Source organism: Caloenas nicobarica, chromosome 1 (assembly GCF_036013445.1).
Source record: "Caloenas nicobarica isolate bCalNic1 chromosome 1, bCalNic1.hap1, whole genome shotgun sequence".
NCBI classification, from domain to species: Eukaryota; Metazoa; Chordata; class Aves; order Columbiformes; family Columbidae; genus Caloenas; species Caloenas nicobarica.
The window spans coordinates 191,137,770-191,153,535 of NC_088245.1; the positions used below are offsets into that span (position 1 = coordinate 191,137,770).

General features: G+C 38.8%; 1 protein-coding gene across 1 annotated transcript in view; it reads right to left on the reverse strand.

The window, feature by feature from the left end:
* The window catches only part of KL (klotho), a 47,218-nt gene that overhangs the window by 12,859 nt on the left and 18,593 nt on the right, over positions 1–15,766 (reverse strand). The window contains exon 2 of the mRNA XM_065655826.1: positions 374–884. Within this exon, the coding sequence (XP_065511898.1) occupies positions 374–884 (511 nt within the window). The remainder of the gene's footprint in view (positions 1–373; positions 885–15,766) is intronic.

The window sequence follows — 15,766 nt, forward strand, 5'->3', positions numbered from 1 at the left end:
TTACATTTTGTACATATGGTATGGACTCATACATCTAAGATATGGAAAACAACTATTAATAAATAACACAATAAAGTTCCCTAAGTGGACTGAGAGTAGAGTTCATATGTTTTGCACTTTCTCCCATCAAAGACAGTGGAAATTTTCATACTGACTTCAAAGGCAGAAGCATCAAGCTCTCTAAATGCTATCTGCAGATATTAAGGATCCTCAAAAGCTGAAAAGAACAAACCCAGGAAAGGGCTTTAGAGTCTCATTTTACAAGTGCCAAGATTAATGCTACACACCAAAATTAGCTTTCAGCCTGTTTCTTTAACATGTCTCTGTAGGCTATTTTGCATTATGATTTTGTCAAGCACATCCTCAGTCCTACCTTTTAAAGTTTCCATAATGAACTTTTTGAGATAGTAAATATATTTGGCATCATCTCTCTTGGTGCTACCAGAAACAAACCAGCTGTTCTCCACAATGAATATCTGGGGGTTGTTATATTCACTGCTTATCCAGTAAAGGAGCTGCCTCAGGCTTATTGATTCCAACTGCTGGAATTTCATGTGGGAGTCCAAGAGCTGGAAACTCAGGGTAGCTCCAAATGAAAGAGCAAAGAAATCTGCTGTTCCCTTGATATACTTCTTCTCAACTTCACTGAATTCAGGCAACAGAGATGAAAGGTTGCTCCTCATGCTCTCTGGATAGTCACCATCAATAAATATGGGCTTAGCAAACCAGCCGAGCACAAAATCAAGGGATTTTTGACATTCTTTTATGTTTTTTTCAGTCATACGTTGAGGTTTTATCCAGTGGGAGCTAAGGGCAATGGACACTTTTCCTCTTTGAGTTGGACGAAAATGTTCATTGTAGAGATGCCAGACTTTAGCATGGGCCTGTTGAAAAGAAAGACTGTAATTAATGCACCTGAAATTCCATTTTAAGCAACACAGTCTCGAGTAATGACATGCAGTGTCATGTAGTAACCACATAAACATGGCATTTGAGGGCTCAGTCAGTCATTCGTCAGCAGTTTACAACTCCTAAATTAACTTTTAATACTATATTAATATCATATATAACTAGAAATCACTAGTTGGTCAGAGAAAAGAGCATCTCCGTTTTCTATGAGTAACTATTCCAGGTAGTGAACACAGTTTTGGTAGCTGGCTAGACACCTTTATTAACTTTTATTATTGAGTTTAGACATATTTCCAGTATTTACAAAAATGAAAATGCATTTAACTAAATATGTTTCAAAGTATGTTCTCATTATAGGAATATCACTTCATCTGTAGATTCACATATATATAAAGAAGGAAGGTCTGTTTTTAAGAACTGCTCAGATTTCTCAAACAATACAATACAAACACCTTTGAACTTATTCCTCTTTGAACCAGAACACATAGTAAAGGAAAAAGTACCAATCTGTATTTTAAAAAGTCTGATGAAAAACAATCTACCACAGCTCCTGAAAAATTATTCCATTAATTCAATTTAATTTGTTTTATTTAAATTTGCTATTTACATCTAGCCTCAGATTTCAACCACTTGTCCTGGCATAATTTTACCTGTTGCTGTGAGGAGATCTTTTCTACCAAATGCTTTCCCGTGATCTTACAGAATTAGTTGAAACAGTCTCTTCATGTTCCCTCTGAAAGCTAAATAGATTAAGTTCCTGGAGCCTCACATTATCTTCAGGCATAGCTTCAAGCTCTTTAACCATTCTCACTGATCTCCTCTGATTCTCTTCCAATTTGTCATCATCTGTCTTAAACTGCAGAAGCAGAACTGGACATAATATGCCAGCGGTAGTCTTGCCAGCAGTAAAACCAGAAACAATTTAATACACTATTTCTGCTTTTACAGTCATAGCATTACACTGTGAGCATCATCTAAACTACTATATATCCAGAGCCCTTCACCATCTCAACCATTTTTTTTCTTTACACCTAGTTTATCAAAGAATTTTGACTGCTTTATGAATCAGCATCTCATCTTTTTGCCATCTACACACTAAGAGAAATTTAATGCTTTTTTTCTAAGTCACTGATAAAAAAGTAAAAAAATATGAGATCTATTCATTAGAATAAACCCCACCTAACAACTATCTCAGTTTACATTTGCATTTTAAGACTTATCAGTTAGTATTTGTTCATACACACTGTGACGACATGAACCTCCATTCTTATCATACAAAGTCACAGGCACGATCAATATATGTGACAGATTATTAATCAAATTGTCACATTTTTAGCCCTCCCTGGAATACAAGCCATATAGAAAGCTGGTATGTTGTTGGCAACTTATATCATTAATGTATTGATAGCTGCAGTTCACAGTTTCCTTTTCATACACTCTTACCATTCAAGCTTTGAAACACAATGATTTCCAGTTGCCAGCATTACTAGGAACATTAAGCAATTAAAATTATTAATCATTTTTGACATAGAGACTGTTAATTACCCAGGAAAAATAATGAATTCTACTGTTCTTGCAGAATTTTAATTCTCATTGCTGGGAGAAAAACAATTGGAAGTGAAGGACAACTAAAGGTAAGATCAATAATCAAGGCTCAGTTCAGCTGCCCCCACACAGAAACCTGCTGCCTCTGAGTCACCATGAGGTATGTAAAACATCTGTGCAGGTCTGACACCAGCTCTAGAAGAGACCAGACCCATGTTCTCTTAGAGTGGTCACCAAAACCCAAAGAGAACAATCTTGGAAACTCTGAATCACAGTACACACCTGTGTGCATGCATCTAAATAAACCCTCAGTTGCAAACTTCAATGTACATGCTCTCATTGAAAATATATCAACACCTCAAATAAATGTGATGCAGTCCTACCATCTGTGTATATTAATACAAGCGATTTTGATGCTAGTGAGAAACTAAATATAGTAACCTCTTCAAAGTCTCATGTCAAAAAATGAGAGCTGAGTTAATTTTACTTCATGCTGAAGCTCCACTACACTGATGGAAGAACAAAAGACATCACATACCATGACCAAAATGCTACACACCCAGCACTTCAAAAATTATTTTAAAAATACCATAGGGAACGAATGTGCACCACTCGCGACCGAAATTTGCACACCCAAATTTTCCCTCATAAAGGTGCCATATATTAATCTTCTGTTGGACCTGACTCATCTCCAGATTTCCTGTCTCAGCTGTTAAGATACCACCAAGCACACTCTCAAACACACAATTTCACTTCTGCCATCTGCACTTGCCAGAGCACCTCGAGGACCATGGAGGACCTGTCCCATAACTCTCGGCCCTCCTTAGTCCTATCAGTGCAGAGAAATCTTCCAGCATTTTAGTATCCTTGATTCTACCACAGAGCAAGGAAACCGTGACAGACAAAACCTATTATTTAGTTTAGACATGTTCTACAGAAAGATGAAAGCAGGCAAGAAGAAGCCCACTGAAATGTCTGTCCTCTTGAGTGTGCATGAAGTGAAATTACACTATTTCCATAAAAAAACAGCTAAAAATAGAAAATGGTGCATCAAAGTCCCTAGACTCTGTGAACATAGATTAATGAAGTAGTTCAAAACCACAGAGAAGTAAAGCCAGAAGAAGCCAGTGACAAAGCAGAAAGTCTCTATGGAAATCTGGGACAGAATTCATTTGCCTAAAATTAGGTGTCTAATGCAGTTTTAGAGAATTCAGAGTATTCCAGCCTCTAACTGCAGTTTCAGAATGTCTCACACAAATCATAAGTCACATCTCTCAGCCCTAGAGAAACACCCGAGATACTGCGGGATGTGTCAAATGATAATTTCCACTTATACCTATCTTCAGGCAAGGGAATCCCACTGCTCAGGTGGGACCCATTTTGAGCTGACGACATCTTATATTTCAATGTCCACATGTGAGCTGGGTGCCCAAGCTTCCACTGTAGGCACTGGAGACCTCAGACTCCTCTCAGCTGCCTGAACACAAGCATCTGGTTGCCAGTCCAGAAGGATATAGGCCTCTGTCACAGAATCACAGAATGGTTAGAGTTGGAAGGGACCTCTGGAGATCATCTAGTCCAACCCACCTGCTAAAGCACCTAGAGTAGATTGCACAGGAATGCGTCCAGGCAGGTCTTGAATGTCTCCAGAGGAGACTCCACAACCTCTCTGGGCAGCCTGTTCCAGTGCTCTGGCACCCTCAAAGTAAAGAAGTTTCTCCTCATGTTCAGATGAGTCCAGTGGGTTATTCCCCAGTACAGTATAGAAGCCATATGGTCGCACTGAGCAGGTCCACTGCCAAAGTCCTACTAACTGTATGGATTAAGCGGTAGGATTTTATGTTGGTGCCTTGACCTTTTTGAGATGTTTTACCTGAATGAGGCTGGCTGACATGATTCAGAACCCAATGGGAGACCTGGCTCTTCTGGACCAGCATATAGAAGCCAGGTAGTATAGAATATCCTAGGGTAGCTCAAATGACACTGTACCTTTGCTGGGACAACTGAAGCCTCCCAGATGTCTAGGAACTAGATCACACACAGAGAATACAAGTAGAAACCAACCTACCACCAGTTTCTTTATATTTATGTGAAATCTTACTGCCTGATCTCAGTGACTTACCTATTGGTACCTAGTTTTAATTGACAACTAAGTACGATTAAGATCATGGCAATCTACACCTCACTGCTTTTACTCACACAGAGCACTGAGGGTGTCCTACTTAAACAGCATTTACCTTACCCTTAAAATCCTCACATTGCTAACAAAATCATGTTTTGTATCACCATGAAAATGAAGAAAAGTCTCAGGATGTAGCTTGTCCTTAGCTAAGCCCATTTTTATGTCTGTATTTCACTCAGGTTTCAGGCTCCAGCACTGTCTTGTTTTCAAGCTGATAATTCCCTTTCCTTTTTCCCCTGACTTTCCCACCCAATATACCTATTTGGACCATGCCCTACCTATACTCAACTTGTGAAACTCTGATGTTGTTCATGTTAGGTCAGCCTACCAGAGATCCCTGTGTGAGTCGAAGTCAATAATGCCAAAATTCAGCCTTGATGAAGTGTCAAACACATTTCCAAAGCAGAGAAGCTCCCTGCAATGCCATAGTGTGGGCTAGTCCAAATTCCTGCAATGACAGCAGAAATAATTCAACACAGGCAAACAGACTTCACAATCTGATGCAGTCATGTCCTACTCTATTGCAGGACAGATCTACATAGTCCAAGAATCATTAGCTAAAGTCAATTTAGTAATACACAGATATTTGGTTGTCTGTTCCTCTAAATTCCTGCCCAAGATCATTAAGACCTTCCTGTGTCTGGCACTGATATTTATCATTCTGCAAATTCACAGTACTTACATCTATCATGATGCATAACCTTCACAAGAGCAAATAAGGAATTATAATTGGGAACATCATGATTCCATAATTCGTGTTCATTCCTCCAGAACAAGTTGTCTCAATTTTAAGTTGTGTGTCTTCCTAACCAATAATAATACCATTCATTTCACAAATAAATTGCAGAAATAACCTGCTCTCCACGCTCAGATGAACTATCCTGTATTAACTCTCTATTTGCATGTTAATGAAACTGAATAGGAAAGTGTTACTGAAACTCATTTAGCAATACAAAAGAGAAGAGTTAATTGGAAAAGATGTGCAAAGGCTTTTTGATTACTAGAAACAGGGCCAATGTACCTCCAACAAAAACGTCATTATTCAGTCCTACATCAAAAGCTCTTCTGAAATGGATATAATTATTGGAATTACATGGGAAAGTCTAGTATATGAATAGTCAGAATGTGCCTTGTACCAAGAAGGGGAAAATACGTGTTTTTTCCCCTGTATCATCAAAAGCAAGTATTTAAATCAAAAGCTACAACAAAGGATGTCACATTTCATGTAATGTTTCACCCTTAGATCCAAAGTCAAGTAGGTTTTACTCACAGAATCTCTGGGCAAACATTCTCTTTCACAAGCTAATTATGTTCTTAACACTGAGTAACAGATTCAGCTATTTAGAAATTGCTACTGGTCTTCCCATATTTCCAAACTGGTAATATAATACCTTAATGTATACAGTACAGGACTTTGCTATAGATAATAAATTAGTCATTTAATAACTGCATTTTTTCCTCTATAATTCCTTCCAAAATATGAATTTTTCCAGTTTTCTCTTTTAGAGTCTGTTGGTCAACAATACCACAGATGATCAATTCAATAAATTTGTTATTTTTGACCAATTTCAATCACCTGGGACAAGAATTAGAATTGTAAATGGTACACAGAATGACAGGTGAACATGCTTCAGTCTATAACCACTTAATGTAAAATTTCCTACAATTATAGCTTTAAGTATTGATCACACACCTAACTACACTGTTTTGTCCTGATTTCTTTCTCAGTACAATTGAGTCACTGTTTTTCACACTGTGCTGGTCACCATAACATGTTTATGCCTCGTGAACATGAATGGCTTTATGCCTGCCATACATAAGGCAGGAAGCAACACCATTCCTATTTTAGGAATTGGGAACAGAGATATTATGACATGCGTAGAAGAAAAATTAAACCAGGCACCGTAAGTTGTAGAGCAGTGTGTTAGCTCCAGAACAATGCCTCTGCTTGGCACAATACTCACCTCTACAGAAAACCTCCAAAGATGTCATTAAATACTTGTTTGAAGGCACAGCAGCTACATAAAAAAACAGCATTTCTCCCCACCACGGGCAAAATAAAGGAGCTTTGCTAGCATGAGAATAAGAATGCAACCTGTAAGCATGAAGCTAAGCCTCAGGTATCAAGATGCATTGCAGGTACTACAAAAATATTAGAAGGAACAAAAAAAAAAAAAAAAGAAAAAAGATAAGTAAGCAGATAAGAGTTATTTTTACACTTTGATTTTGAATGTTATAGCAGATGAAAGTCTGAGAAGGCTTGTACTTTCACATACTGTACATATAAGCATAAGTGAACATTATCACACATAGATACGCAAGGGAGAGACATAAAGTGACCGTGATGTGACAAAAGAAAACCAAAACCCCCTGATCTTACCGTATCAGGTAACTGCTATAGGAAACCTCTCCTTTGAAGTACAGAAGGCCCTAGAGGTTATGGCACAAGCCCTGCGTGAAGCCTCGCTCAGACTCACCCTGTCTCGAAAGGCCACTTGCCGGGCAGGTGCCCTGTGCGGCAGCAGCAGGAACGGGCAGCGCGCTCTGCAAATCCCCTGTCACCATCAGAGCCTGTGCAAACACAGGCGAACACCTTCGCGGGGGAACCCGTCTCACCTCATTTTTGTCATCTCCTGCATCTGAGCAATTCACACGCACGGCAAAGGGGAAAGCTTCCAGGCTTCAACTCGTCCAAACCGTTTTTGAAACCCAGACGAGAGGGAGATGAAAAGCGCCTGCTCCCCCGCACTGAGCAGCCAGGCAGGTTGGCACGACCTCTGGAGTCGACATCCTGCCCAAATAAACCAAAGCACCAAGAGACGAATGGGCTGGCAAAGCAGTTCGAAGTCTCCCAAGACGTAATGGTCTCTGAAAATATAAAGGTCATCTGTGAAAGAATTAAGCCGCATTTGACTTTGAGAAGCAATGAGAGATGAGATAAAAATAGCTTTATTTCTCACAACAAGTGCTTCTGAGACACTTGATGTGTTTAATCATTTTCCACTACCTCTGACAGAAAAGATTAATTACAGAACTGCACTAAAATAGTTCAAGGAATGTTGTGACCCATGTGAATATTAAAGATATGAGAGATTCTTAAACAGAGTACAAAAAGAAGATAAAAGTACAGAGCAGTTTGAGTGATTTAAAGCTGAGAGACAATCTTGCAGTACTGAAGGGAGCTAAAATAGTCCCTGATAAAAGACTTGACTGATTGGAAATCTGGGACACAACACCCAGGCAGTATTTAGGGGAAGACCAAGACATAATCATTGCTATTGAAATTGGTTTGGGCATGCTGGAGCTACGATTCTATGATTCTATACAAACATATAAAATCTCCAGAACTGAGACTGACCTGCAAAACTCTCTACCAGGGCATGAACCTCTTGGAGGACAGGCCAGGCTCCAATCATGCTGACATATTCAAGTACGCAAAATACCAACAAAAAAGATACAAGGGAAAAAGACATGGAGAACTTAGTTGCAATTTACAAAAGCAAGTGCACAGAAATGCACAAGCTGTAGTAAACAGCACAAACCAAGACAATGACACCACTTTGCAAGAGCTGATAATTGTCAGACAAATGTACTGAACAAGGAGGATGAAAAAAGCACCATGAATTTGGAGGAATCCTTAATGGGAACAGTCATAAAGGTTGTGGCAACTGAATGCATTATAAGTCCAAAAAGCAAAAGGAACATTAATGGATTTCAAGTCAAACTCTGGTTGGAAAGAAGTAACATGGTGCTAGAAATAGTGATGAGGGGAAAAAAAAGCATACAAAACTCTCATAAAACTCACATAAAACTGATATATCACATAAATATGTAAAATACAAAAAAAACAATAAAATAATGCCCAGTCTGAGCACTGAGATTAAATGAATGCTAAAAACTGGAAAAGACAATATTTATAATAGTACTGATAAGGAGAAGGAATCCATTATGGCTCCAAACCTTTGGTCTCGTCAAGGTTTGTACAGACTGGATAGAGAAGGAAACAAAACAACTGAGGACACAGTTGCAGACGGCCTGCAGGAGGATCTCAAACTGCAGAACAGAGCTTCAAAAGCCCCTGAACTCACAGCTCTCCCCTGCGCTAAGGCAGAAGCTGCAAGAGAAGGCAGATAAACCTGTTGCTCTCAAAAGTCATACAGTGAGGAGGACAATCACAGTTACATACACACTCTTAATGACACCAGTATATAAAAAAAAATTGTTTATATATACAATCAAAAGACGTAAATTAATATATAAAAGGGGGACATTTCCAGTACCTTTAACGGGAAAAATTCTGGAAGAGGTGACTAATGCCAAGCATTTTTCTGTGTTTGATGCATCATCTGGTTTTCTGGTAGATGCATAGAGGGAAGTAAAAACCCATCTGTGCATAATCACCCCCTCAATTTACCACTTAGAAATACTTGTTCTGCACAATGCTGACCCATGTTTCCTATCCCATGTGTTTCACAGGGAGAATGTATTTCTGATGGTTTAGTGGGCACACAGAAAGGACAGTAACCTGCTACAAGGGAAAAATTGTGGAAGCACATGCAAAGAATTGCTTTGGAAAGTGTCAGAGCTGCTGACAGAAGCTAAACAAGCAAAAAAGCCTGATTCCATATAATTAAAACACTGTGTTAGGAAGAAAAATTTTCTTAACGAGAGAGAGAGGTAAACACAAATAAAACTAAAGCCCATCATCAATATGTGTGCCAGATGGACAAGGAAGTAACAAAAATGCTGGGCCTAATCTAACTACCTAAATTAACAATGCAGCTTGCGAAGATGTTAAAGACAATCTATAATTTTGGGTGGAAATGACAGAATGAAGAATCCAGGTTACTCAATACCCCTAATCCCTGCATTTAAAGCACCCAGAGTAGAAGATCTGTGCTGTGGTGTTAATGATTAACTCAGAAACCCCAGAAATTCTTAAGTGACCTAGAGATAAATGGGTAGCGGTTTTTCCCCAACTGTGGTCCCAGAAGAAATTAGATTGCAGGAGCATTCATGCCAAAGTATTTATGAGTCCTGACTATCAGCCACAGAAGCAGTGAAAATATCCCCAAACCACAGAGAAAAGCTTATAGGAGCAACAAATAATTGCACAAATTCAGGCATTTCTGATGCTCCAATCTGGCCTATCATAAAAACAGACAGCAGGATTTACAGACTAACGGTTGATTTTTGAGCAATTAATGCTGTTGCACCATAAACCACACCTGTTGTAGCAAAAATGCTGGTTTGGCATAACAGATTTAGCATATGCTGTCTTTGTGATCTTGTTATCAGGGCAAGGCTGGGAAGAATTTCCTCCTACATTTACGGGGCAGCAATACCGCTTTACATGCACTCACCACCCAGGGATTTCACTGTGCTCCCAAGTTTTGCAATATTAATGTCATACAAACATGGGAAAAATTACCAGAGGCTGATCAAATCCATGTAATTTCACGAACAGATGATGTATTAACCCACAGCCAGACTCAAACGGAGCTGAAAGAGTTAATGAAACAAGCATAAGCCATAACTTTGGGAGCACAATTCTAAGTGAATTGATGAACAGGTCAAATAGTAAAAAGTAAAATACGATGATGATAACCTTATCAACAGTGAGCAAAATTAATAGGAAGCTCCTTGCTCTACATGTCTGCATGAGCTCAGATCTCTCCTGTTTATTTGCTCCCAGGATTTTATATCCATGTTTACAGATATGATTAAGCTTCTAACCAAGTTGTTAAAGAAGATGTAGCAATGGGAGTGGAAACCAGGACAAAACTTGACCTCTTCAGCATTCAAAAGAGAATGGCATAGGTACCCAGACTGGGGATGCTGTTCCAGCAACGGCCACCTTGTTTGCACTTTGTTACCCCTACAGAAGCAGTAGAGTCCATGCTATATCACAAAACCAAGGAATGTCAGTCAGTTCACTCTGTATGAAAAGGAGCATGTGGTGCTCCTGGGAGACTTGTCACGGTGACCCAGAAATTACAGAGTGAGTGAAAGGCATTATTACCAAGCTCAACATATTTAAGAGTATCAATAGAGCAGTGTGGGCTTGGCAGAGGAACAATTACAATATGTGGTTCCCAGAGAATACCATGAGGATCTCATCCAATTTGTTCACAAGGAAACTCACTTCAAAGAGGTTAGAACAACAGGAATGAAGCCCTCTCTGGGAGAAGACATTAAACAATCTGTACAGAATTATTTAATGTGAACTGTGGTAAACATTACTACTACATAAACTAGACTCCTCTCCCTTTTCAGCACCCAAAGACAATAGCTCCATGGTTGCACATTTAAATTGACAGGTCCCTTATCAATCTCGCAATGAAACAGTAACCACTGCAGTGCCCAGGTACATCACTCCAAGGCAATGACAGTTGCAGGTACGAGAACACCACGACAGTGGTGGTTTCACCAGGTGCTACCCCCCAAATGGCTCCAGAAGGTATTTCTGGATGAATGTGCTGGTGGATAACTCTTCCCATTGTGAGCTCCTCTGTTAGAAACAAGAGCCACTGGGCAGCAACAGCAAAGAAGGAATTCTAAGAAATCTCCACCAGTGGAGGGTACCCATGAGTAATATGGAGGTGTTTGGTCCTACATAGTCGGCACAGGAATTATAAATTCAGTTAATGTATATGCAAACAATATATTACAAGCTGTCAGAGATCATTCAACACAGCAACCCCAAATGAATGAGGATCAAACAAAAATAATGATCTAAAGTAAGCAACATTGTTTAACGACTGCAAAAACTTCAGGCGATCAGGTAGACAATGGCATGAAACAAGACTTGTGTGTGTCCTGAGCATCATTAAGCGAGTTCAAAACAAAATTATTGTATCAGAGCTCTGTGCTATAACAGCAAATGCAACCCAAAATGAAGGTGACTTACTTGAGGTGATCTCTATTTTTTTTTTTTTAAACCAAACATTTGGGTTCTTCATGCTCAAGTCTAGCTCAGTCACTTCTATGATAACCTGAGTTTACTCAGCTATACCTTGGCTATTAAACTTAATCATTCTGAGATTAGAGATATGCATCAATAACAATGCACTATGGAATAAGATGGAAAGTTCCAGCCAGCCCTCTAGATGGATGCAAAAAAGCAATACATATGTGAAGGTACCAGTTTTCAATCTTCAGACAACTGTTGAGATTACAATTTGACTAGATGTGCATATGGAATTCTTCCTTCTTTTTCTAATCAGTCTGCAACTGTTTATGTGAGATCCAGCTGTTTGCATGCATACCCAATATAAAGCAATCACTACAAACTATCTCATTTTGTATAACCTGCCTGAAATGCTCCACTTTGTGCACATGTAACAGAAATGGCTGGAGGATGTGATTCCAGTTATACACCTTTACAAGTAATGCTCAAGTTGCAAAAATCACTGAAACTGTATACTAAATAAACTTTAATCCAGTAACTTTCGGAGTAGCTTTTGCATGATTGTTGCGGATAAAAAATCATTCAACTGTAACATCTGAAGTCCGGTTGTAAAACAAGCCACAAAAGCAATTATTACGGTGCACTGCAATAGCAAACAAATTTCTCACCAAGAACTGCAATAGAGAAGGCAGGGTGTCATTGTTGGTGGGAATCCCTCTTGTGTGGTCCCATTCAGCTTCAGGAATTTTGAACTTGGCTCTACATCCTGTAGCTGTAATCCTACTTACATTTATGTATTTCATAATTTGCACGAAACAGAAGAATATTAAGTACTGAGCAAGTTGAGGAATAGCTGTACCCTGGCAGAAAGAACTATGGACTACCCTCAGACCTACACACCTTATCAGAAGGCTGGGCCAGGCAAGAAAGAGCTAACAGCTCCAAAAAGAACCATGGCTTAGTCCTGATCCATAGAAACTGTAGGAAGATTCACAATATCTTTGCTAGATTCAAGAGTAACTGCTCAGTTTGCAGACTACTGAAAAAAGAGATTATAGCCCAGTGGCAACTGAATCCCAACACTAATTCCAGCTTAGGTCTGAGAGACATCCTGCATAACCTAGACCTGGTACTACAGAAGAGTGTGGGTCATCTGTGTATCTTGTGTCAAACCTGTGAGCCAGTGCAGATGGCATGGGCATTCCACAACATGAATGGCAGCAGATGTGTAAGCTCAAGCAACTGAATCCCGCTCCTAGAGAGCAGAAAGCAGCTCCGGATCCTGACGCATCACATTAGATGTCAGAAGTGTTAATGTCCACTTGAGACCTAAGATGTAGTTGCTTAAACAGAGGCATCTAGTACCACTTGCAATGTTCTGGGCTATCAAAACATCTGCATGGGCAGATACAAGACCTGTGGGAAACCTGAGTCTTTTGGACTAGCAGCAGAAGGCAAGGCAGGATACTCCAGCTTCTCAAATGGTACCTGTTTGTCTATGTGTGCAACCTTATTAGCTCTAGTGGCTTCTAAAGAGGTAGGCAGCCTCACACTTGCATGAAGTTATGACTCTGAGAAGGACGTATACTGTGGAACAGTGTATAAGGCTACTAAAATCCTGGGAAGATTTAGGGAATGCAAGAGGAGCTAAGCAAGACTTTTTCACTCCAGAAGTCTTACACCAGCAATAACTCTCGAAAGGCTGACACAGTGAATCATGGGACCATGTAGATGGACAAGGCAAGTAGAACTGAATAACTTACAACCTAGTGGTCTTGATGCCTTAGTTGTCTGCCCATCTTTGCAACAGCACAGGAAACTGTAAGGCTAACTGACAATTTTTAATTAATATGATGGCTATTACCAGCTGTAATTCTTCCTTAATGTTATTGCTTCCATGATGTCAGGCTATGAAAGGAAGATCTGGGAAGCTGTAGGAGGAATTAAGACCCATTCCTCAGCAAAGGCACATCTCATCAGTGGGGACAGTCACTGGAGGAGGCAGACTTTGGTCAGACACCTTTATTTTGAGGAATCATTAGACTCCTCAGCAGCCACCAAGAAGATAAGATAAAGTGCAGCTGTTCAAATCAGAACCCAGAAGAGGAGAGAGAAATTCCAGTGCAGGAAAACATGGAGGAAACAAGATTCATTGGGGGAAGAGAAACTCTTGGGGTACCACATTTTTAAAGACTCAACAGACTGATGACTTCAGCCAAGAGATGGAGGGACAAAATGTGGCATTCAGTTTTATGGTGGAAAAAATTTTGAATCTTTGCATTTCTTCAGGAGTAAGGTTGATTTATGTGTATTTATCGAGTCTTTTCTAAGAGCTTTTAGCTATACCTCAGCCACAGATTAAGCTGGATTCATTTTATATCTCCTTTGATTTGGGAAATACATGTAGAACCTCATCCAAAGTGTGCTGAAAGCATGAAAACACACTTCTGAGGTATGAATAAGTCCCTTTATGTCTGTTTCTAAATGCATGTTTAATGGTAAATATAAATTTGCTCTACTACAGAGATGAGTATTAACTCAAAAGCGTACAAATAAAAGTTTTCCTCCTTTATTCCTGTAGTCTGCAAACGTAATAAAAAGCACCATTTGAGCTTTTAAATTGGAATCTTGTAGAACAGAAAACTGCAACAAACAAAAAGGATTTAAAATTAAATATCTAGTTCTTACTTTATAAACACAATCTTCATATTTTTGGTTACCTGTAGAAATTAAGCTGGGTTTCACCTGTTTGTATACAAGGAATCCAACTAGTTTAGTTGACATAATATTGAATGAATGTTTTAACGTAGTCACTTAGAAGATAAATGTTAATAAAGTTGATATAAAAATACCAGCTACAGTTTTCTTTTTGAAAGTATATCCTGTATTTTTATATGATGCAATATAGAATAGGGGGGTTTACTACAGCAATATACTGCAATCTAAGCCTGAACAATCAAGAAAAGAAAGCACAGCAAAAGACCTAAAGTACGTTTTATCCAATTCTTAGAGAAATAAACAGAAAAACTCAAAAAAAAAAAAAGGGAAACAGCAAAAGAGAAGGAAGAGTGTTATCAGGGTAGTTGTGTAGTCTAAGCCCCATAGAAAAAGGCATGTGTTGGTTAACACGCACAGTTGCAAATGCCAACTAACTACTCTTTTTTCAAGCAATCCTTGCTTCAGCTTCTGTGCTCTCACCACCATAGTACTAGACACTTTCTGATCAGAATTAACATCATATTAACAGACTGAGATATTCATAAATATTGTGTCAATTGGACAAATTTTAAACATACTTAGCACAGTTAGATTTAGACTGTACTCTAGCATCTGGTTTTTTAAAATAACAACTTAGTATGTTCCAGGTTTCATTAACCAGCTCTTTTCCAGTTTTCTGTTAATATTCTCTTTTGGAAAGAAAATAGCTGTCTCCTGAAGAAGAGACAGTAACTCTGATATTGGGCTTTCTTTACATAAGAAACGTACAACAGATAATTTTTACTGTGGCTAATACTGCTGAGTTGAAGGAACTGGCACAAGGGGAAACTGACAGAAGTCATCTTTTATGGACTATTTCAAAGTGCAACACTAAACTTCAAATTGCTCTAGAACAAAATATAAAGTCAGTGATGCAAAGACATTTGTATACATGAATGAGAGTCATCGTTGGACTATGAATATAAAAAATGAAATGCCTGTATATCCACCTTTTCTTTTTCCTACTGATTCCAGATATGGCTAAAAAATGTAATATTTTACGTGGCCATTTTAAATATAGATACAGAAACAAAAGGACAAATTAAAACCTTAAAAAAGTAGTCAACTCACAGCTTCAGATACACTCCTTAAGCATTTTTTCTGGGATTGGCTTTTGCTTCTGTATAACCATGTCTTTGGAAGTTCTGCCAGTACACTGTAATATGTAAATATCCAGTATCAAAGTACAATGATGTTTTCAATAATTTAAAGAAATCTTATTCTGGGAGAAATCCCAGTTCTAAGATCAAAATGTACCAGAACAACAGAAAAGCGAGTTCACATACTTTGTGTAACAGCATCATTTCATCCTCCTATGTCGAGCTATAGATATGCCAGAAAGTAAAGTTGATCTGCTTCACCATTATCATGAGGACAGCAGTTGTCAGGAGGCCACATACAATTACAGTGATTAGGTCAATATCTAACAGTGAGACAGATGCCTACCATTTTAAATAGTGCCT